This window comes from Meles meles, chromosome 13 (genome assembly GCF_922984935.1).
Source record: "Meles meles chromosome 13, mMelMel3.1 paternal haplotype, whole genome shotgun sequence".
Taxonomy (NCBI): domain Eukaryota; kingdom Metazoa; phylum Chordata; class Mammalia; order Carnivora; family Mustelidae; genus Meles; species Meles meles.
In genome coordinates, this window is record NC_060078.1 from 56103029 (window position 1) to 56129225 (window position 26197).

A 26197-nucleotide genomic window follows, 5' to 3' on the forward strand; every position below is an offset into this window, starting at 1 on the left:
TCACAAGTCTAGAAACTAGTCCTTACGTATGTGAAAAATATTTCCCACGGGTCACCCCCAGAGTGTGGGAAACAAGCATCCTTACCCATATCTGTCTACACGCAATTCAACCTCCACTGGGCAACAACCCTGCTCTTAGCTACTAATTGAAATTACTGGAAGCTGCAGTTTTGAAGCTGCAGGAAGGAATAGCTGGAGAGCGGCCCGTCATCAGCCTCAGGAAATCCTGGATGTTGGGGCTTCAATATCATGTTACTGAACAACTGCCAGGCATCATGAGGATTATGCCCAGCAGTCAACAGCCCCAAGGGTTCCATGGAAATTATTTTAGAATAATCATCAACATTCTGCAAGAACAGATACATAACTCTATGGCTCCACGGTATTTACCAGCTGCCTCCAATCCTTTGGGGAAGTAAGAGGCATATACATTATAACTAAATAAATACTATGGCATTTCCCAGAGAATACTATAATGTTTCTCTTTCAATTCAGCAAGGTTATATGATATGTGCGTCCTGCACTGCAGCCCGAACACGCCCCCACATGACTAATAGCTGGATGGACATATTTCCTAGAGTTTTGTGATGGACCAAACCCCACAGAGTCCTTTGCATGCTCTGTGATCCCGCTTAGTAGGGTGATGTGATAGCCTACATTTTCTAGGATGGCCCCTATTTCAAATATGCTGTCCCATGATCCAGCTGTGTGTCTGATCTGGGGTCTGGAAAATGTTACTGGACCTGTGGGTCATGAATTTCCTTCTTCCTCCCCAAACTACTGAATTGTGTTCTCTCCCATCAGTGATAAACCCGGGCTGCTGTAACAGATGCTTTGCACTAAAGTTCAACAGCTTAAAGGGGTCAAAGTGAGCTCACTCCCAGGACAGCAGGTTGGGGAGGTGGGCGGGGGGGCGGTTGATGCTGAAGCCAAGGGGATGGAAGGCAAAGAGGACACTTTCAAGGGGAGGGGCTTGTGGCTGGGCAGGGAAGCAGACTCCTCAGACCCTAGGGTACTGTCCAGGCTCTGATGGCTGATTCCCAGCCAATGACCAGCACCTTGGATGGCTAGGGAAGCCCCGAGACCATAGAAACAACCCCATTTACAGCACTGAGGATCTGGGAGGCTGACTCCCTGCTTCCTGAAAACACTCTCCTTCATTCACGGTCTTCCTGCAAAACCCTTGGTTTTTATTCCAACAAACCCACATCTCTCACTCCCTTGGGAAGGGAGGGGCATTCAGAGTTACGGGGTACACACTGCATCAGGCCCATGGTCACTGCTGCTATTCCTCTAGGTCTTCTTCCTCTTCGGACTACCAGGGCTAGGCCAGAGAATTCCAGCGGTTCCCACAGACAAAGCTGTGAGCTCCCAGACCTATTCTTCGTGACACTCCTGGCAATCACTTCCCCAATTTGGGCCTCCTACGTTGTCTGAAACCTTCCTGAGAGCAGCACGCCGGAAATCACAGCAGCCTCGTCAGGTGCCCCAAGCTGCTTTCCCAGTAAAGAGGTGAGCTTGCAAAGGGTGGTCAAGTCACGCTCCGAGGGTGCCCGCATGGCCCTGGGACTCCCAAGGACTCAGTTACCTGGGCATTTGTACAGCTTCCTGGCTTGAGCTATGTCTCCCTGACTGAGCCGCACGCGCTGGCCAATGGTTGGCCTGATGCCATTGTCGTCTCGGCGGGGGAGGATGGTGTCTAAGAAAACTCCTCTGTGGGAAGAAAAGAGAGAGAGAAAGGAGAAAGACAGGTCAAGGCTGGCTGGCTGGCCGCGCTGGGATGTACAGTCTTTATTTCCCTGCCCACAACTGCCTTGATGTCCCTGGCCCCTGGGCTGCCTCTCCACAGACATGTATGACTGAAAAGATTTGCTTTACTCAACCTGGCATGTGGGCTTTCTATTTCATGCGCTGCCTACTCAATTCCCATGGGAGAATGACTTTGCCACATTTGCCGATCTGCCCTAGCCCACTGGCCTGGGGGCTTCCTTACGGATGGGCACTGAGCATTGCCACAAAGCCCCTGATGGGTCCAGGCCCCCAGGCCGCCACATCATACAACTTCGGGGAGCACCATTCAGAGAGACCTTGGTGTGTGTGGAGCCCCCTGGAGTTGTGCAGCAGGAACCACTGAGCATGGATAAGTCTTGGAGAGGCTCCACAGAGAGCCTGGGAACCAGCACAGTGCGAGGCTCTCAAGGGCTGGTAAGTTAGTGCTGGTTGACAGGTTTGTGAATCATGGGAATCGGGGTTTGGGGGGGCTTTCTGGCAATGGGGATGATTGCAGCGAGCAAAGGGTAGTTGTGAGGGCCCTGGTCTAGATATTTCCATGTACGGCCTGGCTCTGCCACCTGGGTGAGCTCGGACAAGACCCATCCCCTCCCTGAGCCTGTTTACTTCTCTGACGGTAAAAGACTGGCCCAGACAGTCCTGGCAGTCCCTTCCAGTTCTAACATCTTATTCTATTCCCACATGAAGGAAATCAAAATTGACCATAAGAGAGGAGCAGACGGCAGGCTGCCGGGCTGAGCACAGTCTCGGACCTCCATGACATGGGCCTGGTGGACCCCTGCCTGAGCCTCCTTGTCTGCCTCCAGACCTCCGACGCAGGGCCTCTCTGGAAGGGAGGGCCTCCTTCCGAGCGGGCTCCTTCAGTTACCTGTGTTTTCCCTCCCTTATTAACCAGGTTTCCGGAAATAACTATCTCCATTCTGTCTGACTGCCCACCTCCCATTCACTCCGCGGTGCAACTGCAACCAGACTGCCTTACAAAGGTCCACAGCCACCAACTGACTGATGACCCCGATGGACACCTGTCACCCCCCACACACCCTCCCGGACAGCACTGACATCAGCTGCTCCTCCCTTCCTCAGACTCTCTTCCTCTGGCTCCCAGGGCACCGATGTCTCTGAGCAGCAAGGGGACCTCCATCTACTTCCGTTTCCCTCTCTGGGCTCTCCCTGGAGGTTCTGCCTTCTTCCTCCTCTCCTGCTTCACTGGCTTCTCTGGGTTTCCCCCCACCATGGAAAGGTATACAGAGAATTCTCTGATTCTGAGCCCCAGAATCACCTGCTAAGCCCCAGATGCCCAGTTACCCTTCCCAGTGACCACACTATCCTCTGGGTCTGACATCCACACTCAGCCCATGAACCCTGTCTCCCGAGACTCAATCCAAAGGTGCCATGGCACCTTCCATCATGCCTCGAATCCATGCCCTCCTCCTCATTCCAGACCACTGCCTCAGCTCAGACCGAATCCCCTTCCTGAATTCTTCCCAGCAGCTTCTCAACTGACCTCCCTCCTGTAGACTCAGCCACCCCTGTGGGGCCCCTTTAACATGACAATGGGATTGTCCGGAAATTTGAGTGCAGGCTTGTGTCCTCTCTGCTTAGAAGCCTCCACTGATCTCCAGTCACCACTGGATCCCCAGGCCCTTGGCCCACTGGCCTCTGCCTTCCTCTCCAGCCACTTCTGACCCCTCCATCTCACTTGGTGTCTGAAGCAACACCAAACTGCTGCTGGCCCCAAGCGTGCCCTTACACATGCTGTCCTCTGTCGAGGCTGCCCACTGCCTATCTTCTTGTCCACCAGCAAACTCCTGTTCATTTGCCAAAACCCCAGCAGATGGCTTTCCCTCTTAAAAGTCTTCTTGAGCCTTTTTTATCCAAACCATCTTGAGTTACTAGTTCCTTTCTCTGGGCTACCTCTGGGCCTTATTTGTCTAGTCTCTTCTTCTCATACTCTATTGTCTTTTTTGAAGGATGAAGGTATTTGTCTTCTCTGCTCAATAGTAAGTTCCTCAAGCAGAGACACCAAAACCTTCATCTCTATGTTCTCAGGGACTGGAGCATAACAGGTCAAGAAATGCTTTTTGAATTAAATTATGTAACCAAGGTAAGGCAGTGTCTTCAAAAAATCTTGCAAAGCAATGTACGCCCAAAGAAAATGTGAAAATCCACGTTACCTATGTATTAGCTGAAATTCTGTACTACCTTTGACTTATTTCTTGCTGGTTACATGTTTGATCATTTTTCTGCTTTTGCATATGCTTTTTCTAAGTCAGATTTCAAGCTCACTTTCGTTCCAACGGAAGCAGGCAGGAGCCTGGGTCATCTGCCGATTTCCTTTGAAGCATCCCTATCTCCAAACTTTAACCACGCGGTCTTTCTCTAATTTCCACTGTCTCATCTCTGGGTCTAGAGCCTTCTGGAGAAACTTCAGTGGAATCCTTGGTTTCCCTCACTGACCTTGCCAAGTTTTATTTTTTTAAAAAGATTTTATTTATTTATTTGACTGAGAAAGATCGCAAGTAGGCAGAGAGGCAGGCAGAGAGAGGGGGGAAGCAGGCTCCCTGCTGAGCAGAATGCGGGGCTCGATCCCAGGACCCTGAGATCATGACCTCAGCTGAAAGCAGAGGCTTAATCCACTGAGCCACCCAGGTGCCCCAACTTTGCCAAGTTTTAAACCTCAAATAATGACTCCCCATAAAATTCTAACTTCAGTCACCTACTAAATCTAAAAAGAGGCACTTCTGCCCTAACATAAAATGTGCCCATTTGTAATTATTTTCTTTATTCCCCCAAGGGAAGAAATTTCGCTGCACAAAATGTAAAGCTCATCACCATCTCTCAGCAACCCGGGCCAGCCAACCCCGCTAAAGCCCACACGCATAGGTGACTCTGTCAGGAACGTGATGTGTGGGTGCCATTCTTATTAGGGCTTCCTCTTCACAGGTGAGAAAAAGCCTGCAGAGCTTAAGCATCTCTCCCAGAGTCCAGAGCTAATAATGGACAGTCAGCCCTGGAACACAGGCAGGCCTGGAGCCCATCTCCCGCATCCTCCTCCTTCCAGCCAGTGTTTCCCATGAGAGCGACTGCAGACCCTGAAACAGCAGGAAAAACATCAGCCCGCGCTCTAACAGCACTAGGGGGCTGGGACTCCCTCCCCAGCTTTTCCCTGAGCTGCCAGCAAGGCAGTCAGCTCTGGAAGATATTTACCACAAGAGGAGTCCCTTGCGTGAACCACTGCAGTGACATCCCTTTTAGGTAGGACAACTCTTAGCATTGACATTCCGCTAAACTAAGAAAGGGTTTGGCAGATGCTTTAGGGAACAAAGCTGTTGGCTCTGAGCTCTCCAAACAAAGAGGTCCCTGGACCACAAAAGTGTCTCCTCAGCTCCTGGACCCCTGCCCAATGAAACCTGCAGAGATACCACTCCCCAGAGCCCAGGTCCGACCATAGGGGAGGAGGGAAGGCTGGCAAGAATCTAGAAACTGGGGGTGCCTGGGTGGCTCAGTGGGTTAAAGCCTCTGCCTTTGGCTCGGGCCGTGATCTCAGGGTCCTGGGATCGAGCCCCACATCGGGCTCCCTACTGGGCGGGGAGCCTGCTTCCCCCTCTCTCTGCCGGCTTCTCTGCCTACTTGTGATCTCTGTCAGAAAATAAATAAAACCTTAAAAAAAAAAAGGAAACTAGAAACTGAAGCTGGAAGGAGACAGATCAATCGTAAAGACACATGAAGATGGGTTTTCCTACCAGTAAATGCTCGACAGGCCATTCTCTGCTCTTTAACAAACTCAGATGATGTGCAGGCTGGCTCCAGGGAGTAACGACATGGAATTAGGGAGTTAGGGACTGTGAAACTTGACAAAAAGTGGGGCAGGAAAGGAGGCCATTGATACATGTCCCACTGAACAAAGGAGTTTCCTGAAAATCCATGCAGAAAACTGGCAGAAAGGACAGTGAAGGGATCCGCTTGCCACAAAACAGATTGGCCAAAAATCATTCCAAACTCTTGGGCAGGGGTAAGCATGTAGCTGTGGTAGAATGTTAAAATAATGAATGGCGCCTCCTATTGTCCATATTCTGGGCCTGGCACCTTGCTTGGCCAATGGAATGAGACAGAAGTGATGTCCTGCAGGTTCCAGAACCTGGGTCTTAAGAGTCCTTCAGCCTCCCAGCTTGTCCTACGGGAACTCTGAGTCCCAATGCAGTGAGGAGTCCAGTCTAGCCTGTCGAGGATGAGAAGCCCCAGGGAGGAGAACTGAGGGGCCCCCCACTGGATAGGCAGCACAACAACCACACATGGCACCAGCCATCCTGAACTTCCCAGCCCCATGGCACGGCCACACGACTATTGCCGTGAAAATGATCCCAGGCAAAACCAGAGAATGAGCCAGAATGACCCACCATGTCACAAAAATAAGTGGTTGCTGTGAGCCATTGGTTTGCGGGTAGATTGTTCCATTGCACTCATGACATCATGGTGGCAGAAGGAGATGGCCGCCTCCCTTCAAGGCCTTCAGGGGAGCTGCTGGACTCCTATGTTGCTGGCCATCATGCCCATGGGCTGCTCCCTCGCCCATGTCTCCCTCTGAGGGGTTCTGGGTATGCTTGGGGGGAGCTATTATTTCAGGGATTTGGTCCATGGGCTTCCACTGCTCTATGCCGATAAGCTGTGCCATGTTGACAACAGTGTTAATAAGGGTTATCTCCTTGAGGGGCAAAAGGGATGGCGTTATGAACTACAGATCACAGGGAAAAAGCTAAAGATTTTTTTTTTATTTTCTTAAAAGAAAAACAAGAAAAGGGGATGCCTGGCTGGTTCAGTTGGTGGAGCACACAACTCTTGATCTCAGGGTTGTGAGTTTGAGCCCCACGCTGGGTGGAGAGATTGCTTAAATAAAACCATGGGGCACCTGGGTGGCTCAGTCAGTTATGTGTCTGACTCCCGATCTCAGCTCAGGTCTTGATTCTGGGGTTGTGAGTTCAAGCCCCATGCTGGGCTCCATACTGGGCGTGGAGCCTACTTAAAAAACCAAACCAAACCAAACCAAACCAAACCAAAAAAAAAAAAAAAAAAAAAAAAAAAAGGAAAGAAAGAAATGCTGGTGCCAGAAGACACTAGCGGCATTCTGGCCCTGGCCTCTGGTTTCAGAGCTTCTCCTAGTAAATGGCACACGGTAGGTGCCAAGGAGGCAGTGCAGTTTCTAGAGCCCGTTGGAAGTAATTTATCCCCAACCACCCAGCACAGGAGATGCTATGTAGATTCTCCTTATGACGTGACCACCACGCCTCTGGTATGTGGACAGAAATGCCTGAAGATAATGGAAATTTCTTCCTTCACCTACTCCCCAGCATTTCGGATCTCCCAGGCTCCTTTGATTGATTCATTGATTTATTCATTTAAGAAATATTTATTGAGGGACTCCAGGGTGGCTCAGTCAGTTAAACGGCTGCCTTCGGCTCAGGACATGATCCCAGCGTCCTGAGATCGTGTCCCACATTGGACTTCTTGCTCAGTGGGGAGCCTGTTTCTCCCTCTGCTGCTGCCTGCCACTCTGCCTGCTTGCGCTCTTTCTCTCTCAAATAAGTAAGTAAGTAAGTAAGTAAGTAAATAAATAAATAAATAAATCTTTTAAAAAAAGAAATATTTATTGAACATCTACCCTGTACTAGGCTCCACATGGTGCTGGGAATTAGAAGAGGATCCCCTCAAAGATCTCAGTCTAGGGAGAGAGAGGAGTTTAGATGAATGCATAATAATTATTAACAGACAAATGATAAAGCAATATGGAGAGTTAGGACAGCTATGGAGACAAGACCCAAGGTACAACCTGCTCACTTGGGCCAACCTGACAGTGGTTCTCTACAGAATCAACACTTTGTCTCTATTTAGCAGCCTGCAAAGGCAGGGCTGATGTGGTGTGACCCCGTATTTCCTACACCATTTCCCAAACCCGCGAGTCAGCCCAGCCTCCACACTCAAGCATCCTGCTCTGACCCCTACTGGGTAGGCTATCATCCTGCCCATCCCCTTGTTTCCTGAGACCCCCCCACCCCAGAGGTCCCCAAGATAGGTCCTTCAAAGTCTCTGCTTCCCAACATGCAAGAGGAAGCCTCGAATGTTCACATGCCAACGAAGGCAACCCCATCTGTCGGTGCCTCCCCTGTCTGCACCAGATTCAGAAAGCACAACAGGAAATGTCTGGAGAGGCTCAGAGAACATCTAGTCCCACCCTCTTATGAGGAAACTGATGCCCAGGGAGGTGGCGATCTGACCCAGTGCAAAGCTATCCCCAATTACTGTCTACACATCCCTCAATAGCACCGTGTGTGAGAGCACTAGGATTGGAACCCGGTTTTTGATTCTCATTTCAGGGGTCTCTTCATTACATGGTGCCCCCTGTATCCTCTGATAAATAGAGCCAGGAGAAGAGTAATGAGAACAGGGTCAGTCAGTCGCATGCCAGGTGTTCAAAGATGCTGACTTGGACACAACTCCACCTACCAGAGTTCCAGAGAGATCCCGCCTGGATGCATGCAGGGTGGAGATCACAGCTAAATCAGCTGTGTGCTCAGAGGGATGGCACCCCGCTCCCCCCGCAATGGAGAGCTTGGGATGGGAGGTTTGGAAGATCTCTCCCCCAGTCCTGTGACCTCATCAACAACAGGCTTCCAGCAGCCCTACCCAAGAGCCAAGGAGCCCTGGGTGCCCAGTTCCCTGTTCACTCCCAAGAGCGCTGTGTCACCTGAAAGAATGGCTTCCTTTGATCTTTATGGACACAGGGAATCGTGAAATGGATTATTTCCGTCTTTGCTATAACTGCTAAGAAGTGCATGGCGAGATTAGCTGCCAATCCCATCAAAGTGTACGTGACTTCATGGCATATATTCCCAATAGCCAGCTGATTCCAAGCTTCAGTGTAGCTCTCGACCCTTACTCTCCCCTACCCCACCTCAAGTTCCCTCATTTATTTGTTTCGTGTCCTATGTATATACTTGGAACCATTTCAAATCTTTTTTTTTCCCCTCCATGATCAAATAGATAAATAAAAAGCAAACAAGCTAGTTTTAAGAGGAAACTGACCAAAAAAAAAAAAAAAATATGCCAAGAGAGAAAATATTTACCCTGTGTCTCCTCTAACTCGAAGGTTTCAAAAAGACTCACAACACTGGGACTAGAGAGAGAAAACTTCTCTATACAAAACACTCATATGGTCTAGAAGCAAGGGCAATACTGGAAATACTTAACACCTAGTCCAGCACGGCAATAACTCATTAAAACAGATCTCACCGATGCCAGCTGTAAATCACCGGTCTGGCCATCCTTGGGTACACGGGCTACCATCGAGTGTGACCAGCAGGCAGGAAACCTGGATCTTTGTTCTCACTCCGACCCCAGCTACCTGTGTGCCCTCGAGCTAGCTGGAGCCTCATTTTCTTCCCCTCAAAAATGAATCCATGATTTACGACCCTCCCAGCCCTCCTCTGGTCTAGCTTCCAATAAAGCACACCTCTTGGAGAGAAGTGGTAAGCGTCACCAGGCTTACACCAAGGACATGCTTTGGAAGACTCCCCCGCCCCCTGGGTATTTTACCCAGAGCCCCTAAGTTATTATCCTGGCCAACCTCTCGATAATTTCCCCTTTCCAGTTTGCTGCTTGTGCCATTAGGGCATGATGGAACGCTAGTTTCGCGACAGGATTCAATCTTATTAGCGAGAACCTGATTAGATTGTATTTCACGGCAGCCCGGAGGCCACTGTATTTCAAGGACAGACAGGCCAACTGTGCGAGGAACATGCAGAGACCCACTCTCCGCACACCTCCAGGCATCCGACCCAAGCCCGCGGCAGGCACAGTAAAACACAGATGAGGCAGAAGCACAGATTCCGACCTTGAGAAGGTGTTCCGGGCGTAGTGCATGATGCTGTCAAAGTCGTAGGTCTCTCCCAGAGAGCTCACTTCCCCAGCTTCCATTTTTAAGAAATTATACTCCTGACCTGTGACACAACACTCTGTTAAGGCCTTTGAAAACCAAGGCAGGTCCCTGAAAGGAGGCAGAGGGGGAGGAGGAGGGCCCATAGCCACTTCTGAGAGCTTCTGTTGGCCCAATCAGACAGCAAGGTTGTGGTTGCCCTCCTTATCTTTAACAGACTAGAAATTTGAAACTTCCAACAGCCCTGTGCTCTCCCAACCCCACTCCCCAACAGCCCCTCCCCAGGTGCCGCTGGAAACCCTTACTCTAAGTTTGTAGACAGGTTCATTATTGATCTGATTGCTCAGAAACTTAAAAAACAGATCTCTGATCTTGCTACTGAAAGAACAGAAGAAAAATCAGAGAGCTAAGTTCAATCCCAAAGAATTCACTATTCCGATTCTCGAAAGCATGTTAAGGCAACCAGATTATTCAGTGCTACTTTCAAGTTCATTGTGGACTTCCATATAAAATTATTTCATATGAGAATTTCTGTTTTTTGTTTTCTGGTTTTTTGGTGGATTTTTTTTTAAATCTAGATACTCTATCTGCCTTGGGGCAGGCAGAAATTCTGCAGGCAGAAATACTGCATTTACATGTACTCATGTCCTAATTGTATTTGTTTCAAAAAGATGGGCTGCTGAAGTCAGCAAAAGGGGGTCTTAGAAAAGCAACCAGGAGAACTCCTCTTTTGGCTTCTCGGCTTTGTTGCTGCCAACAGTGTTCTGGTCCATTCTGTTCCTGTTAGGAAATGGAGCTGGATTTCATGGTCCTTTACAACGTGAAAAGTCATTTTGTTTTTGCTGTAACCTACAAGCTGGGGCGAGACCTCCTCCCAGGAAGGACCACAGAGGACACCGGCAGTGCTGGTGACAAAGGCCTGCACAATAGGGTCGCTGCCTCCTCACAGAACAAATGAGCATTGGTCGGCTCCCTGAAACCCCTCCCCTTCGCACCTGCCTGCCCTGGTGGATGCCAGCTTCCTGGCCAGTAGCTTCCAGTCTCCATACTGGCTCCTTACCTGGTTGGATGTTTTCTCTGATGATGGTGACATGCTGGTCTCTGTCTGGCCGGGTGTGTTCATGCCAGAACCCAACCACATGGCCCAACTCGTGCGCCACAATGCCAAACTTGTCACAGTTTTTCCCAATGGATATGGCTTGTGGGCCTCCTCCTCGGCGCCCAACATAGGAACAACAGCTGGACAGTTGCAGAAATACGCAGGTTAGCAAGTCAGAGAATAGGAAGAGTCTAATGCCCTCTCCAGCGTGTGTGTAAGTGTGTGTGTGTGTGTGCATATGTGCACACACATATGTATGTAAAAGAAAGAGACTTTCAGAGCTGAAAGCACTCTCATTGTCCAAGTTCCCTCCCAATACAGAGATTCCCTCCAAAAATGGTTCACCTTTTTGGTGGTCATGGATCCACTTGAGAACCCAAAGAAAGATAAAGCCCAGATTCCCAAAATAAAGAACACACCATTTCCAACCCCTGCACCCCCAAATCTCTGCTGGATCATCTCTGATGACAAGAAAAAGAGAAAATGAATGGAGTAAACTGAGTTTCTATGAAGGATGAGTCTTGGTATCCTCATCAGAGGAGCCTTAGAAATGATTCCTCTTCTGGGCACAATTATTTTTTTCAAATAACATTTATTCCTAATATGTTATTATATATTATTCCTAATATAGAAAGATATAAGAAATTAAAATGCCCCACAGTCCTACTGCCTTTACCACCCAGAAAACCTCTATCAAACATTAAAAAAAATACACGGTTGGGGCACTTGGGTGGTTCAGCTGGTTAAGTAAAGTGACTCTGGTTTCAGCTCAGGTTGTGATCTCAGCGTCATAAGGTCAAGCCCCGCGTCAGGTCCCACACTCATCAAGGAGTCTGCTTGAGATTCTCTCTCTCCTTCTGCCCTTACCCCTTCCCCACTCTCTTTCCCTCTCTCTCTCTCTCAGATAAATTAATTAATCTTTAAAAAATATATAGGTTCAGAAGAATGAAGTATTAAGTCTCTCATCCCCTCTAATCTCTTCATCCAAAGATAACCATTGTTAACAGTGTCTCAGACATCCTTCATAAAAATTAGATATACATTTTTAAATTACAAAATGCACTATGTACATTGTCCTTCATTTTTTATATTCTTTCCTCCTTAATTTAGAGATCTTTTTATAATAGTGCATAAAGACCTCCTTCATTCTTTTCAAAGTACGATTGAATTTTATTTAATCAGTCTCCTAATAGTGTACATTTAGGCTGATTCCAATTTTTACTATTTAAACAAAGCCTTATGGGAGAGGAAGAGAAAACAAACAAATAATAATAAGGAAAACAAAGAAATGGTTGGACTCTTGTTCATGGCAGGGTAAATTCCTAGTATTGGGACTGATAGATAAAAGGGTATATGCATTTGAGATTTCGATAGATATTATCAAATTGCAATCCCCAAATGTGTCTATTTACATGCCCGCTAATAATATATTAAAAAGCCCTATTTCTCCATAACCCAGCCAACACTGGTTTTATCAAAATTTTTTTTGGTCAACTGGATAGGTGAAACATGGTATTTCACCACATCAAGACTGGATAGTTTTCCATGTTTTATAAGACATTTGTATTTCTCTTTCTTGTGAACTGTGTGATCACATCTTTTCCCTATGTTCTTTGGGGTTGCCCATCTTTTTATTATTGATATGTAAGAACCCCTTGTGAATTAAGGAAATGAGTCTTTTGATTGCCAAATATATTGACAATATTTTTTTTCACTTTATTTCTTATTTGGCTTTTTGTTTGTTTGCTTATGTGTTGTTTTGGTTTTGTTTTCACCATAGAGAATTTTAAAATTTCAGTGTATGTAATGACTTCATTTTCTTTTGCCCTGCTTGGAAAGGCCATCTCTAGGCCAAGATTATAAGTAAACTTCACTCTTGTTTCTTTCTAACACTTTTTAAATTTCTTTTTTTTTCTTTTCTTTATCCTTTTAAAAATGTTTGCATCTTTGATCCAGCTAGAATCATTCTGATATAAGAAGTGAGGTAGGAATCCAGATTTTTTATTATTTTTTTAAAAGATTTTATTTATGTATTTGACAGACAGAGATCACAAGTAGGCAGAGAGGGAGCTGGGGGGGCAGACTCCCCACTGAGCAGAGAGCCTGATGCGATGCAGGGCTCAATCCCAGGACCCTGAGACCAGGACCTGATCCGAAGGCAGAGGCCCAACCCACTGAGTCACCCAGCTGCCCCATCCAGCTTTGTTTTTTTCACAATGAGCTCTCTACCCCACTGTTAAAATATCCAAATGACTAATATAGCTCATTTAAGTAATACTCATTTAAAATGCTACCTAAATTTGTGTATGGGCATATTCACTTTAAACTCTTTTGTTATGTTCTAAGTGGTCTTATTATCATCTTCACTTGCATTTAAACCCTAGATGTTTGACCAGACCATCAGACCCCTTCCCATAATCCCACACTACTTCTGTCCCTCTGTCCCTGTTTTTCTCTGTTTCTCTCTCTGTGCCTCTCTTTCCCCCTCCTCTCTCTCCCTCTCTGTCTCTCTCTGCCTCTGTCTCTGTCTCTCTCCTCTGTTGGCTATTTCTACATGGTCATTCCTCCAGATAAACTTTAGTATCATTTGTTAAATTTCTAAAAACATAAATACACATATACCTACATATGCATAAATGTAGATATTTGAATCACAATGGCATGCATTTATAGGTTATTTTAGGGAGTTGTGACATCTTTACTATGTTAAGTATCCCTATACAAGAAGTGGTATGTATTTCCATTTTTACTTTTTTTTTTTTTTAAGTTTCCTTAGAGTGTTAGCATTTTCTTCCTATAGGTCTGGCATATTTTTTCATTTTTGTTAAGTTTATTCTTAGATGTATTATTTATTATGTTTCTATTAAAGTGATACTTTTCTCATTATAAAAGTGTATCAAATTACTTCATCATAAGGAAAAGTAATTAATTTTCTTGTTCCATTTGTAATCAGTCACCTCATCAGAGTCTCCTTTTGTTTCTAAGTTTCTCAGTTGCTTTTCCGGGTTTTGGGTTACATGTCACATTAACTTCAAACCATGCAAACATTGCCTTGCTCCTACCAGTACTTACTGTGTGTATTTCCTTCTCTTATCTAATTATATTAGCTAGCATTTTCCAAAACATGTAAAATAATTGTGGTGATCACGAAGATCTTCGACTTGTTCCTGAGTCTAACAGAAATGCTTCTAGAATTATCATTGTTAAATCTGATGTGGGCTGTTGGGATACACACACACACACACACACACACACACACAGAGCTTTAGCCATCTCTCTCTAACTTAGAATTGTAGGGCTTTTTTTACCTGGATAACTTATAATATTCATCCTGATTCCTTTGTGACCTAAGAGTTGTACAAACAAAAAGTGGAGCTTTTAACTTACTAGGTAATGCAGGGGTGTTTACTCTACTCTTTGTCATGATGTCCAGTCTTTGCTTTGCAATTAGAGAACATGTTAATGCTCTTTCTGCCTTTAAGAATCCATCAAGGTGTGCTTCATGCTTAACAGATGGACAATGTCTATAAACGTTCAACATGCACTTAAGAAGAAAAGATCTGTTATCAGATTGCAGAATCTGAAAGATCCATAGGATAAACTCTATTCTATTTCTCCAGTCCACTACAAATCTCTACTCATTTTTTGGTCACCTCGACATTGATCTCCTTGGGTGGACAGAAATGAAATAAAGTCTCCTGCTGCTGGTGTTTCTGTCAATTTCCCCTTGAATTCCCTGGGGCTGGTGTTATGACTCTTAATGCTGCACTGTTTGGTGCATGAAGATTTATGACGGTTATATTCTCACTGGAGCTTGGACTTCTTTCATTATAAAGTGTCTCATCTTTTTTTTTTTTTTTTAAACACTCTCCTACTTTAAAAATGAAACAAAACACGATCGAAACAAAAAAGGCCTTGTCTATAACTAAAATTATGATCCTAACATTCTTTTTGTTAGCATTTGCCTGTGCGCCGTCTTTCCTTTTGCATGTAACCTTTCTGGGTCATTCTCTTCAGTAGTCATTTCATGCATACCCCATGTAGTTGGGTTGAAGTATCTGAACCAGTATGGGAGACTTTTTCTTTCAGTAGGAAAGGACATCACACTTAACATTTCCTGGTGTAATGGCTAAGTTTAGTCATAATCCAGGCGCCTTATTATTTGTTTTGTTTTCTGGAGGAAGTCTATTAGCCCAGGGAGCCCATAAAATTACATGCAGAATTTTGCATAAACGTATATCCATCATGAGAAAGCCCATAGCTTTGTCAGAGTCTCAGTACGATCACTGGCCTCCAACTAGTTCGGAATCTCACTTCTCCATATGAAACACCCCAATTCCTTCAACTGCTCCCATGACAGGAGATCCAGACCCCTTGTCTTTCTAGAATCTTCTTCCTGACCAGCCTACTTTGTCCTGGGATTATGAGTTCATTGGGGGCAAGGGGAGTTTCTGACAAACCCTAGGTTGCTATTTATCATAGCTCCTTGGAAATACTTGGTTTTACAGAGAAAATTCAACTCTCAGGAGCCATCAGATTTGTCTGGCTCCGGTTCCACTTAAGTGGCCTTGCAGGCGCCTACTTACCCACAGGTTCTGTAACTGAACACAATGAAGCTCTCCTCGTCAGTCCTTTCTACGAAGGTCACACAGGTGTGCTTCTCCCAGTGTCTCATGGCCTGCTTGAAAATGGCCCTCTGGCTTCCTGAAATGACAGGGCAGGTCTCATCACTGTCCTGATGGGTCCATGCCTCCCTCAGAGGCCATACACCATGCTGACTCACAACGACGCTTCTTCCAATGAGATTTGCGTCCCCCAGACTAGAAACGCACTTAGGAATAAGAATTTCCCTTGCTAAGAATATAAATTTCCTGAATTGCCAAAACTCAGGGAGGAAGAGTTTGTGAAGGGAAAAGAGGGTAAAAGTAGATTTTCAGAATATCCCAGACTCTCCAGCTTTTCCTTTGAATGGAGGTACTTTCATCTAAACTTAAAACAAAAAAGCTTACCCAGATTATTCAATTGGAAAATTTTAGGCTTTTGAAGTAGCTCACCAGCATTGCATTCAGAGGCCTCATTTTATTTTCTATTTACCGGAATATGAGTCCATATGCTCTCAAAAGTTTGCTTTCAGGCACATTCATGCTACTTTTGCCTGGGGCTACAGTGTTTTCTGGTGGGATCCTTGAGCCTCCTTTCCTACAAGCCCTTTGAAAACACGTGAATTTTATGCTTTCTCTGAGCACATCTTCATATTTCCTTGAGTGGAAATGTGTTGAGAAATAGAACAATAAATAAATTGTCTGGGAGAAGAACAGAGTAGTTGTAAACTGGCTGATAGTTACTTATAGTCAATACATGTTCTCTAAAAGAAAACAATATATCAATCTGAGATAAAGAACAGTATTTTGATTTTCTTAGAAACAATGAGAAGGATCTAGAAAAATAGTTGTTTGGGGACTACAAAAAACTGTCGGGGATGGTGTCTGAGTTCTAGAATGACCTTGTTGCCAAAAACAAGCAGAGCACTGGGGAGGCTTCCATCATAGTCTGGAAGACCTAGGTGTGATGTCATATTGTCCCCCAAACAAACATACAGAATAAAGAATAACCTAGCTGTCCACTTTTTTTTTTAACATCTTGATATTCTTAGTTCAAATCATTTATAGCTCAATCACTCACCAAAATAGCAATCCCACTAATTACAGAACAAGAAAAACCACCATGTTAAGAGAGTTCTCTATATAAAATTAGCTAACTTTGATGAAGGTTGTATAAATCTTTGGTCAGAAAAGCACACCACATCTCAAAGAGCGTGGTTAAGCACCAGGGAACAAAAGCAAGTAGATGGTTAAAATTCTAGTGTTTTAATTCTTTAGGCACACTGCTTTCTCTCCTAGCAGAACTGGGAGCTCCTTGAGGGCAGGTGAAGTCTAGGTCATCTTTTTGTCACCAGCACCTAAGTAAGAACCCAGCACAAGGAAGCCCTGGGTTAGTGGCATGGGAGTGATGCAGCAGGAGAGAGAAGGGGAGGCCCAGAGGCCCTCTATGCTCTCTGCCAGCTCCCAGGTCCTGTCGTTCACATCTTCACTGTGCCTTTACTCATCAGTGGTTTTCAGTGGCTTTGGGACATCTGCCTTATCAACCACCACTCATAAAAGTCACAGAACCGCAGAGATGAGGCAGACTTGTGCGTGCAGTCTGAGAGCCCAGAAGAGGCAGTTCTATGTGGCTTTTCACTGAGGCATTCAGCCAGCACTGGCCACAGGCCTTCTGTGGGCATAACTGTTGACCATCTACTATGTGCCCCTGCACTGTTCTAGGTGTTGGAGGGGTAGGAATGAAAACAAGACAGGAAAAAAGATCTCTGCACCCACAGTGCTTGGGCAGAGACAAAACCCGGCAAAACAAGAACAAAATTCGAAGCATTTCAGAAAATGGGAAGTACTGTACAGACTAGAAAGTGGGTGCTGAGAACAAGTGGTCAGTGGGGATATCGGGGTTATCGAGGACGCAAAGAAGGCCTTTGTGGGGACATGTCATGTGATCTGAAATGCAGTGATAAGAAGAAACCACGAGAAGGTCTGGGGAAAGAATGTTCTAAGCAGACAGAGGGCAGGTACACGTGTGTTAAAGCAGGAATGAGCTGGACATATTCCAGAAGGTCTGTGAGGTCAGCACACAGGAACTGGGGAGAAGAGAACAGGAGCGGGGCAGGAGACTAGGTGGAACAGGGGGCAAGGGCTGACCTTGGAGGCCATGGTCAGCAGTTTCAGTTTTACTAGTAGTGATGGGAAGCCACTGGCTGACCTACGTATTTCAAAGATAATAATACCAAAGCAAATAATTCCTAATTACTATGTGCCAGGTACTATTCAAGTGCTTCATCTAAACTAACTCATTTAGTTCTCAAAACAGCCCTATGGGCTAAAAAATATTATCATCCCCACTTACAGAAGAGGGACTTAACCTGGCGAGATTAAGTACCTTCCCACAGGGTGTACTGCCAGCAAGCGCCTCAGCTGGGACTGGCCACATCTAAGGGCCCACTCTGCTTACCCTGCGTATTGCTGCGGGGATGGGACCGGTGTGGGAGACCGCCCAGGCAGAAGACAGGTCAACCACCTTGTGTGGCTGCTCACAGCTGCCTTTGCCCTGGAGGGCTTTGCTCACCTACGCATTGTACAAACCCTGTCCCTCTTGCAAGACTGGGATCATGTGTCACTGCCTGAATGAAGGCTTGGGGACTAGGTGACCACCACTGAGGACACAGTCCCAGCAGAGACCACGGTTTTGCCAGGCTTAGAGAACTAGACCTGAAGGCATAATGGAGCATCAGCAGGTAGGACTGCCGTGTCCCAAGCTCTGCTCGACCCCCCCCACCCCGGGGAGGACACAGCCAAAGGATGTGACAAAGGCCCCAGCCCCAAAGGAGGCCTCCTTTGGGACTACTGACCAGTGAAGTTCCCGCCGATGACATAGGGGATGACCCCTCCGGGCCATATTCTCTCTGTCCTCGAGGTTGTAGCTCTTCGGACGCGTGGAGAAAAGGTCTCAGCTCGGGCATCCGAGGTCCGGGGGCTGTGCAAGAGCACGGCATTGTCCTCGCCATCTGCAAGAGAGGCACGCTGCCATTTACTCTGCCTTTAGTCCTTCTGTCCATCATGGTTAAGACTATATTATCCGTGAATCCACAAAGAACACATGTTCTAAAGGGGGTATTCGGTCTGCTCAGGGTTTTGAACCCCTGAGTGTCAGGAAGGGTGCTGGGCTACAATGGAAGCAGGATGGCTTGCTGGAAGCCTTGAACAATGCCCTGTGGGGCTCCATGGCAGCCAAGAGTATTAAGCAGGGCCCCAACAAGACATCCTTTGGGATGGAGCCGAGTCAGGGATGTGCTTTCTTCTCAGCACTGGGAACATCAGGGAACTTACTGAGTCAATCTTCAGCCTGACCAAATGCCCATCAATGCTGCAAATGTGGAAAATAATTTGGTCAGTCTGACAAAGTGAACCAGCCTGCGATGGTTCAGATACTCTTCACAAGATGAGCCCCTGGAAAAAGCGGCACCTCATAAAATCCCCCAGCTTTTCCCAGTCTCTTGGCACAGTTGGACCTTTAAGAAAGGGATGTAGAAAAGAAGTGGAGGCTCTGTTAAGGTTCTGAGTCCACCGTGGGGCCCCGGAAAGAGCAGAGACAGACAGGTGGGGTAGAATCGCTCGAACCTATGGCGTGCTAATCATCAAATCCACGTTCATTTTGTCCATCACCCAAACAACGTAAGCTTTTGTTTTCAGTCTACTTGTGTAGATTCCCTCATTATTTTCACTTGGAGCATTTTCTCTTCAGTTTCTATATCTTTTCCCTAAAAATCAGCTTTTGATTTTTTTGATCACTTTCATTTTTTTATTATTCATTAATTTTATATCTTTTATTACTTCCTTCCATTTGTACTTATTTTATTCCAATGTTCCCTTCCTATCTTCTTTTCTTTTTAAAAACCTGGAGATATAACTCACACACTGTAATAGACATTCTTTTAAAGTATACAATTTAGTGGATTTTAGTATATTCACAAAGTTGTGCAACAATCAGCACTATAGAACTCCACATTTTCATCACCCCAAAAAGAAGCCTATTAGCAGTCACTCCCCATTTCTAGCCCCTGCCCCAGTCCTTGGCCACCAGTCATCTACTTTCTGTTTCCATGGATTTGCCTATTCTGGACATCTCATTCAAATGGAATCAGCCGATATGTGGTATTTTGTGTCTGGTTTCTTTTCCTTAGCATGGTTTCAAGGTTCGTCCGTATCATACCATGTATTAGTACATTGTTATATTTTATGGCTGGATAATATTCCATTGCATGGATCTACCACATTTTGTTTATCCATTTCTCAGATGATGGACATTTGGGTTGTTTCTACTTCTGGGCTATCATGAATAATACTACTATGGGCATTAATGTACACATTTGTGTGTGAACATATGTTTCCCGTTCTCCTGGGTATGCGCCACAGGCTGGAATTGTTGGGTCATACAAGAACTTTACATTTAACAACCTTCTGAAGAACTAGCAGGCTGCTCTCCAAAGCATCATTTACATTCCCATCAGCAATGTATCACCAATGTCTCCATATACTTGTCAACACTTGTTATTGTCAAGCTTGTTGATTATAGCCATCCTAATGGGTGTGAACTGCCATCTCAGTGTGGTTTTGATTTGCATTTTCCTAATGACTACTGAAGTCAAACATCTCTTCATGTTCTTATGAGTCATTTGCATATCTTCTTTGGAGAAATGTGTATTCAAATCCTTTGTCTATTCCTTAATTGGGTTGTCTTTTTACTGTTACAATTATTCTTTGTATATTCTGGATACCAGACCCTTATCAGACATACGACTTACAAATACTTTCTCTTATTCTGTAGGTTGTCTTTTCATTTTTACAATGGTATCCTTGAAACCATAAAAATTTTAAATTTTGATGAAGTCTAATTTATCCTTTTTTTTTGTTTCTTATGCTTTTTTGTGCCATATTTTAGAAATTATAGCCTAATCCAACCTCACAGAGATTTATACCTATGTTTATACCTATGTTATATCTATTTATATCTACAGTTCTATAGTTTTGGTGCTTATATTTAAGTCTTTAATCATTTTGAGTTAATTTTTATATATGGTGTGAGGTAGGGGTCTAGTTTTATTCTTTTGCCTTTGGATATCTAGTGTTTCCAGCATCATTTGTGAAAAGATTAGTTTTTCCCCTATGGAACTGTCTTGGCACTCTTGTAACAAATCAGTTAGCCATCCTCTCTGGCTTCTTGAGTTGAACGTTTGGCACATAATTTTCAATTTTTCTTATATTCTACTATTGATATTTTTAGGCTAAAATTTCTCTGAAGTCCTCTTTAGCAGCATTCCATCATTTGACATGTATATGTTAATGTTAGACATTGATATATTCTGTTAGCTCCATTTAGACTTTCTTCTTTGATCTTTTAGTTATTTAGAATTGTGATTTTTTAAATTCCTAAATATTTGTTTCTCTGTGGGTGTTACTGATTTCTAACATTGCTTTGTGTTTCAAGGACCCATTCTCCAAGATGGGGGTCAGCAAACTTTTTCTGTAAAAGGACAATAGTAAATATTTGAAGTTTTGTAGTTAATACATTCTCTGTTGCAACCAACCAGCTCTGCCATTGTAGTGTGACAGCAGCCATAAACAATATGTAAATGAATGGGTATGGCTGTGTTCCAATAACAGCTTATTTGCAAAAACAGATGGCTGGCTGGATTTGGCCTCCTGGCTGTAGATGACTAGCCTATGCTCCAAGGTATCGATTCTTTGGTATTTTGAATCTTCCTTTGCAGCCCAGTACGTGATTGGTTTTTATAAATGTTCCGTATGTCCTTGGGATAATGTGTATTCATTTCCGTAATTGATGGTTAAAGGGCACTACATATTTTATTCACATATTCTACCTGCAATTATTTTGGCTCCTTGGTGTATCAGTTACTGAGAAAAGTGCTTTAAACAATCCTGACAACTAAGATTGTGGACTGCCATTTTCTCCTTTATTCTTAATTTTAGCTTTGCATTGTTCAAGGCTATGTTGTTTAAGTAATACAAGTAAAGGACTGTTAAATTTCCCAGTGAATTATTTCTTTCATCATTAATGATCCTCTTTATCTGTAATAGTGTTTATCCATAATAAAGATCATTTTGGCTGATATGAATATTACTATGTCAGTTAAATTTTGATTACTGTTTGCCTCATAGAGCTTTTTCCCACTCATTTATTTTCGATCTTTTTATGTAATTATGTTTTTTTAAATGAGTCATTCAACAGGCATTATTCTGTGAGTAAATTACATTTCCTACAACAATAGCACAAATTTTGCAATGGTCTTATGGTTGAGGTTCAATTTTTTTATTATATATGAAAAAGTTTTTGTAAATTGAAATTTTTATTGATATACTTATAGATTCACATGCAGTCGTAAGAAATAATAGAGAGATTTTGTGGACCCTGTACTCCATTTCTCCCAATAGTAATATTTTATAAAACTATAGTACAATATCACAACTGGGATATGGACATTACTGTATTCCACTTATTGCATTCAGATTTCCCCAGCATCATGTATACTTGTGTGTGTGTGTGTGTAGTTGTATGGAATTTTATCACATGTATAGGTTTGTTTATCTACCACACATTGAAGATACTGACCAGTTGCATTACCATAAGAATCCTTCATTTTGGCATTTTATAATCCTATCCACATCCCTGCCCCTCTCCTCTCCTCCATCCCTAAACTCTCAACCACTAATCTGTTCTCCATTTAGAAAATTTTTCATTTGAAGAATATCATATAAATGGAATTTAACAGTATATCACCTTTGGGAATTGGCTTTTCTTATCTGGCACAATTCCTTGGAGAGTCATCTGGGTTGTTTTATGTATCAATAGTTTCCTTCTATTGCTGAGTCGTATTCCATGGTATTCAGGTACCACCATTTGTTTTAACCATTCACCTGAGAAAAGATATCAGGGCTGTTTTCTGGTATTACAAATAAAGCTGCTATGAACATTCATATACAAGTGTTTGTGTGGAAATAAACTTTTATTTCTCTGAGATAAATACCTAAGAGTGGAATTTCTGGGTTGGTAGTTGATGGTAAATGAGTTGATTTCTGGGTTCTGTACTATGTTCTGTTGAACTATGTGTTTATCCCTCTGCTAAGAGGACATGGTCTTGATTACTGCAGTTATATAGTAAGCCTTAGTAACTGGGAGAGGGATTACTCCCATTTTAGACTTCTTTTCTATGATTGTTTTAGTTATGTTTCCATATAGAGTCTATGGCTGTCCATATAGATTTTAGAATAAAGTTGTCTCTGCCTATAAAAAAAAACATGCTGGGATTTTGATAGGAATTACATTAAAACAATAGATCAGTTTGGAGATAACTGTTATCTTTACCATAGTCAGTCTTCCAATCCCTAGACATAGTATGTCTCTCCATTTATGTAGGTCTTTCTTGATTTCTTTCATCAGCCTTGTGTGATTTTTAGTATATAAATATTGTACTTGTTTTTAAAAAATGTATAGGAATTTCATTTTCTTTGGGTACTTATAAATTTTATTGTGTTTTAAAATTTTATTTCTGCATAATTATTCTTAGTATATAGAAATGTAAGCAATTTGGGGGTTTGGGCCTTGTATCTGCCATGCTAAATTCAATTACTAGTTCTAAGATTTTTTTTTTTTTTTTTTAAAGATTCCTTAGGATCATCTACATAGCAAACAACTCGTTTGGAAATAGAAACAGTTTTATTTTTTCCTTTCTGATTTTCATGCCTTTAATTTATTTTTCTTGTGTCAATGCAGTGTCTGTAAATTCCAAAACTATGTTGAATTAGAGTATGACAGCAGACGTCTTTGCCTTGTTCCTGGTTTTAGGGGAAGTAGTCAGTCTTTCACTATTAAGTAAGATGTAAGCTGTAGGTTTTTGTTTTGTTTTGTTTGTTTTTATTTTTTTAAAGATCTTATTTATTTGAAAGAGAGAGCAAGCGAAAGAGAACACAAGTAGGGTGAAGGGCAGAGGGAGAAGCAGACTACCCACTGAACAGGGAATGTGGTATGGGACTTGATTCCAGGACTCTGGGATCATGATGTGAGCTGAAGGCAGATGGTTAACCAACTGAGCCACCTAAGTGCCCAGCTGTAGGTTTTAGGCAGATGCTCATTATCAAGTTAAGATAATTTCTCTCTATTCCTAACTTGCTGTGTTTTTATTATAAATGTTAGATTTTGTTAAATGCTTTTTTTTTTTTTCATTTAAATGCTCAGTTGATGTGATCATGGGATTTTTCTTTTTTAGTTTACTGATATGGTAAGGTTACATTGATTGATTTTCAAATGTCAAACCAGCTTTGCATATCTGGAATAAATTCCACTTGATCATGGTGTATAATTATTTTTTATATGTGGATGGTTTTGATTTGATATTTTGTTGAGGATTTTTGCATATAATTATAATTAGATTTTAAGTATATCCGTTATGAACACCAAATAGCTACATTTTTTCCTTGTTGTTCAATCCAAGAATCTCTCTTTTAACGGGTGAATTATATTTATTTTATAACTGACATACCTGGCATTATTTCCTTCCTCGTGTGTGTGTGCATTATTTGCTCTTTTTTTCTTTGCTTCTTTTTTTTCTTCTTGACTGCTTTTGTAGGATTAAGATATTTTCCGTATTTAGTTTTTATTTCCATTATCTCTTCCATTATCTATTCTTTAGCATTGATTCTAATTTTTAACATTCAGAGTGGACTTAACAAAGTACAAAGAATTCACAAACTACAAGATAGATCTGAAGAAATCAGAACCACCATTCTCATTCTGAGAATACAAGGATCTTAAGGCATTTTAATTTACAAAGAGATCTTTTGCTGTTTCACATTACTGTTTACTTGCTTTTAAGACTGCAAATGAATTACTATTTACCAATGATTTGTTGTTGTTGTTGTTTTAAGATTTTATCCATTTATTTGACAGAAAGAAATCACAAGTAGGCAGAGAGGCAGGCAGAGAGAGAGAGAGGAGGAAGCAGGCTCCCTGCCGAGCAGAGAGCCCGATGCGGGACTCGATCCCAGGACCCTGAGATCATGACCTGAGCCGAAGGCAGAGGCCTAACCCACTGAGCCACCCAGGTGCCCTACCAATGATTTGTTTTTAAGACAGATTTATATCACCTTCATATTTACCATTTCCTTGCTTACTGCTACTTCTTGCTTCCAAATCTCCTTTCTGGAAATGCATCCTTTACTATTCTTTGATGATGACAATAAACTCTCAGTTTATTTTATCCTTAATCTATTTCATCTTCACTCAGTTTATTTTATCCACACGCTAGAAATTAAGTCTAGCTGGGAATGTACAAAATCCTAAGTTGCCAGATGTTTTTCTTCAAAGATAGTATTCCACTATACTTCAGTCTTCATTGTTAACAACAGGAGATATCCTTATAGTTTGATGGTCATTCCTTCACCTGTTATCTGTCTTATCTTTTGTTCTGTTCTCCTTTTGTTTTTTGTCTTTCTCAACATCATTATAATTGTCTAGGTATGGATTTAGATGAATTCTCTGCTTGAGACCCAGTACAATTCTTCCTTCAACTGTGGAAAATCCTAATTCCTCATCTGTTTGACCACTGCCTCTTCTTTCTCAGTATCCCTATGAAACTTCTCTCATTTTCAAGAATTTCTATTGATTACATGCTTAACAGTCTCACTTTACCCATTGTGTCTCTTTACCTTCTTCCATATTTTGTCTCTCAATGGTGAAATTTGTGCGGTTTCCTCAGATCTATTTTCTACTTCACTAATTCTCTCTTCAATTGTGTTCAATATACTATCCAATTCCAGTTTCAACAATATATTTATCATTTCTAACAGTCCTAATGGCTTCTAAATCTGTCAATTCTTTTTTCCTCTCTACTATAGTTTCAAATTCTTCCATTGGTTCCTTTGTTATATATACTTATTTAATCTCCTTCAGATTGTTCTATTATTCTTATATCTCTGGGTACCAATTCTCCAATTTATTTTCTCTGCTGATTCTCCTCCATGGATTAACTTTTTGTGTTCCTAATGTTTTTATTTAAAACTCATTTTTAGGGGAGATCATTCCTTTCTTTTTTTTTTTTTTTTTTTTAAAGATTTTATTTATTTATTTGACAGAGAGAGATCCCAAGTAGGCAGAGAGGCAGGCAGAGAGAGTGAGAGGGAAGCAGGCTCCCCGCCAAGCAGAGAGCCCGATGCGGGACTCGATCCCAGGACCCTGAGATCATGACCTGAGCCGAAGGCAGCGGCTTAAACCACTGAGCCACCCAGGCGCCCGAGATCATTCCTTTCTAAAAGAGCCCCATATGCCATCAATTATGAGTGTGAGACTATTTTTTGTTTTTTTTCTTTATTTGGTACTGTGGGGATTCTAGGGTCCTAGATCAATTTTTATGTTAATTTCTAAGTTTAGGGTTTCCATATTTAGGAAATGTAATTTGAGAACTTATACCAACATGGGGAACAGGATTTCAGATTCAGTTTCTCATAGTTTCTCATTCATATATCTCATGGTTTATTTTTACCCACACTTAGAGCCTAGGAGAGAGAGCAAGATTTCTTACCACTCCTCTTAGTCATTGGGCAGAGTTGTTTTTTTTTTTTTACTCTCTCTCTCTTTTTTAATGAGTATGAAGCCCTTTGAGTGTGTTCATTTTATGCAAGATCTCATGCTTCACATGGACCAAGGCCATCTCACCTGTATTTATAGGCATGAAGACACCAGCCCCCTGCCCCCCAAATCTT

General features: G+C 43.1%; 1 protein-coding gene across 1 annotated transcript in view; it reads right to left on the minus strand.

The window, feature by feature from the left end:
• Positions 1 to 26197, minus strand: part of TLL2 (tolloid like 2) — a 116240-nt gene that overhangs the window by 36148 nt on the left and 53895 nt on the right. Inside the window, exons 4-8 of the mRNA XM_046027312.1 lie at positions 18274 to 18429; positions 15404 to 15521; positions 10779 to 10957; positions 9677 to 9782; positions 1589 to 1713 (exon numbers count right to left, since the gene is read on the minus strand). Coding sequence (XP_045883268.1) covers positions 1589 to 1713; positions 9677 to 9782; positions 10779 to 10957; positions 15404 to 15521; positions 18274 to 18429 — 684 coding nt within the window. The remainder of the gene's footprint in view (positions 1 to 1588; positions 1714 to 9676; positions 9783 to 10778; positions 10958 to 15403; positions 15522 to 18273; positions 18430 to 26197) is intronic.